Below are 3391 nucleotides of genomic sequence, written 5' to 3'. Positions count from 1 at the left end.
ATACAAAAATGCACACATATAGGAATTACAGTGCACAAATAACAGACGCAAACATGAATTACACACATGGTACATTTATTAGACATTACATGTACTGTACACATATTACACACATGTACAGTATGTGTAGAGAATTGTCATCAAGCATGTTCAGTCTCATATCATGAAACCTGTAAAGCCATAGGAGGTGCACTGGACCCTCACTAAATTCTCCATGTGCTCTCTACCCTCCTCCTTCTACTTGCTGACTACCAGCTGTGCTGGAAATGCAGGAGGGGTGAGTATAAAAGTTTCTGTATGGTTGGTGAGAAACAATAGTGGCAATAGATGGCTGGTGGACTAGTATCCACATCCTTTTGTAAGAATAAATCTCTGGCCCGACAGAGAGGAGGCTTCACCCCTAGAGGAAGCAGTCTGCTCTGCTGGAGACTTTGCATTGTGGGTGGAGACTTCGCTGTCCTGAGAAAGCAGCAGCAAGAGCAGAAATCTGACTGCAGCAGTGCCACTGCTCATGGCGCTTGTGTAGTGCCTCTGTTGTGGAGTGCAAACACATGCAGGAGTGGTCACTTCTATCTACTCCCAGGCACAGGAGAAGAGTTAGAAAAGGCAGCGCTGCTGTGTCAGACTGTCTTCTGGAAGTTCAGGGTTTCATGGTTTTGATCCAGGACTCAGGCCCCTGACCTAACTGCCTAGGGACACCCCTGATTCTGATGCAGCATCTTTTATCATGGCTAACCAAGAAATGCTTAAATCCTTAATGGAAAAGACATAGAAGCAATTCATTGTTGGGATGTAGTTCCCACGTAAATGTATTTTGTTTCTGAAAGTTATGAATATTGTAAGAATAATTATAATAAACTTTATACAGTAACTTTATATGCATATATAATGTGATAACACAGTCATTTATCATCTAAAGACTCTTGTAAGGATATTATGGGAATTATTCATAAAGAAGTATGAGCGCTGTGATTGCATTTATAGTCACTAGATCTATCCTTTACACTAATACTATGCAGGTTTATTCGATCTTTTAAAATAAAGGTGTCTTTGGTTTCTAGAATCTCTTCTTAGCTACACAGTTAGATATCGTTTTCACAGCATGAATTTCTCTTCTCTTCCTCGAGCATTGGAGACCCATTTGGATTTTCTTGTTGGTTGAAATGATTACAATGGGACTTATAGCAGAGTAACAGGAATCAAAAAATATTCGTGCATCGGTAAACCGGGGAGAAAGAGTAACAGTGCAGAGAGTCAGAATCCAAAACAGGTTGTCTAATCCAAAACTAACAATATACATCATGACTAAAGTAAAGACGGCTTTGGCAGCTCGGATCTCTGCATGCTTAGTGTTCAGAGTTGGAATATATTTCACTTTTTTTCCGTGCTGGTAGAAGACGTAGAGAAGATAACCACTGGAGAACATCATTAGAATCAAGAAGAACAAGTCTCGGACTACGTAGATGATCCCATTTCCTATGTAAAGCAGATAATTTGGGAACATTACAAAGCAGAAGTTGTAACTCATAATATACCTGGAGGTACTGTTCTTGATAGAAGCTGTGGAGTATGCCAACCGGGTACTACTTATGATTAGATTGAAAGTCCAGAGAAACAGCATTATTGTAAAAAGGTGATTTGGCAGCTTCCTCTTTACTCCCAACCATCGTCGGTGAGAGGGAGCAATGGATATACACTGAAAACAACCAAGTAAAGAAGTAATACTGACAGACATGGCTCTTCCCACACAGTAAAAGTAAAGGCTAATTTGACAAGATAAGTCACCAAAAGCTATAAACGTTCCAGTAGCTTGCAGTGTAATTGGAAGGCCCCATGTCAGAATGACCAGCAGATTGGACAATGCCAGTTTGCTGAGGATAATTTCACCAGTGGTTACTTTACCTTGACTATGGAAAGTGTGAAGAAAAGCATATAAAATAATGAGATTACCAGGAATTCCTATCAAGTCCAGTGAAAAATAACTAATGATATCAAGGATGAGCCAAGTTCCCATTGCAATATTTGGAGATAGACGTCTATATTTAGAGGGGAGGTCTGTAACACAAATAGAAGATTATGCAATATAGCATTGTTTACTTAATACATCACAAGTGAATGCTCAGCATCTATCTAAGAGCAAAAGAGCTCAGTGTGGCACACACAGACACACAATGCAAAGATTGAGTCAACTTATCCCCTTTTTATCTGGTTTAAGGTGTGATTTTCATATTGCCCACACCTGTTTCTTGCCATAGTTAAATTTGGATGAGTATGACAAGCTTGAAACAAAGCTGTTTATCCACAACTTTGAAAAAGGTGCCAACAATTTTGTCTGGCCCATTTTTGGGGTTTTGTGTGAAATTATATCCAAATTGCCTTTTTTTTAGTTATTTTTTGGTTGTTGCGACACACACAAGGGAATAAACGTGTGTAAATGCAACAATTTTCTGGGAGAAATATTTCATTTTCAGGAACATTTTCAAAGGTGGCAGCAGCACGTTTAGCTATGACAAAATATATATATATATATATATATATATATAAAAAATATATGTATATATATATATACATATATACTTAAACAACAAAATGGTATTTTAGTATTCCTTTTATTTTATTTTTTTGAGCAGTATATGTATATATATATATATATATATATATATATATATATATATATATATATATATATATATATAAATATATTTATATATATATTTATATACAGCATCTCACAAAAGTGACAATACCTTTCACATTATTATAAATATTTATACTTAGGACAACACTGAAGATATGACACTTGGATACAATGTAAAGTAGTCAGTGTCCCACTTGTATAACAGGGTAAGTTTGGTGTGCCCTCTAAAGAACTCTACACACAGCGATTCATGTCTAAAATGCTGGCAACAAAAGTGTGTATGCCCCTAAGTGAAAATGTCCAAACTGTGTCCAATTAGACATTTTCCCTCCCGGTGGGATGTCACTCATTACTGATTCAAGGTCTACAGTGCGAATGGGGAGCAGGTGTGTTAAATTTGGTGTTATTGCTCACGCACTGTCATACTGGACAAGTTCAATATGTGACCTCATGGGAAAGATTTCTCTAAGGATCTGAAGTAAAGAATTGTTGCTCTACATAGAAATGTCCAGGCTATAAGAAGATTGCTAAGACACTGTGACTGAGCTGCAGCACGGTGGCAAAAAACATACAGTGAATTAAAAGAACAGGTTCCACTCAGAACATGCCTCACTATGGTTGACCAAAGAAGTTGAGTGCACGTTATCAATGTCATACCCAGAGGTTGTCGGTTCAAAATAGACTTATGAGTGCTGAGGTTCAAGAGGTGGAGGGGGGGGTCAATCTGTCAGTGCTCAGACTATATGCAGCACA

The 3391-nt window shown here is 37.8% G+C and overlaps 1 protein-coding gene across 1 annotated transcript; it reads right to left on the bottom strand.

Moving 5' to 3' along the window:
• Positions 1 to 1057: 1057 nt before the first annotated feature.
• On the bottom strand, positions 1058 to 2014 carry LOC142289776 (olfactory receptor class A-like protein 1). Its single transcript, XM_075333706.1, has one exon. The coding sequence runs from the start codon at positions 2012 to 2014 to the stop codon at positions 1058 to 1060; it is 957 nt and encodes a 318-aa protein (XP_075189821.1).
• Positions 2015 to 3391: the final 1377 nt, after the last annotated feature.

Source organism: Anomaloglossus baeobatrachus, chromosome 2 (genome assembly GCF_048569485.1).
Source record: "Anomaloglossus baeobatrachus isolate aAnoBae1 chromosome 2, aAnoBae1.hap1, whole genome shotgun sequence".
Lineage (NCBI taxonomy): Eukaryota > Metazoa > Chordata > Amphibia > Anura > Aromobatidae > Anomaloglossus > Anomaloglossus baeobatrachus.
Note: the sequence above shows the minus strand (reverse complement) of the source record. Positions and strands in the feature narration are given on the sequence as shown.

Coding starts and splice junctions, on each gene's coding strand:
- LOC142289776 (XM_075333706.1), bottom strand. CDS start 2,014: ATGGGAACTTGGCTCATCCTTGATATCATTAGTTATTTTTCACTGGAC.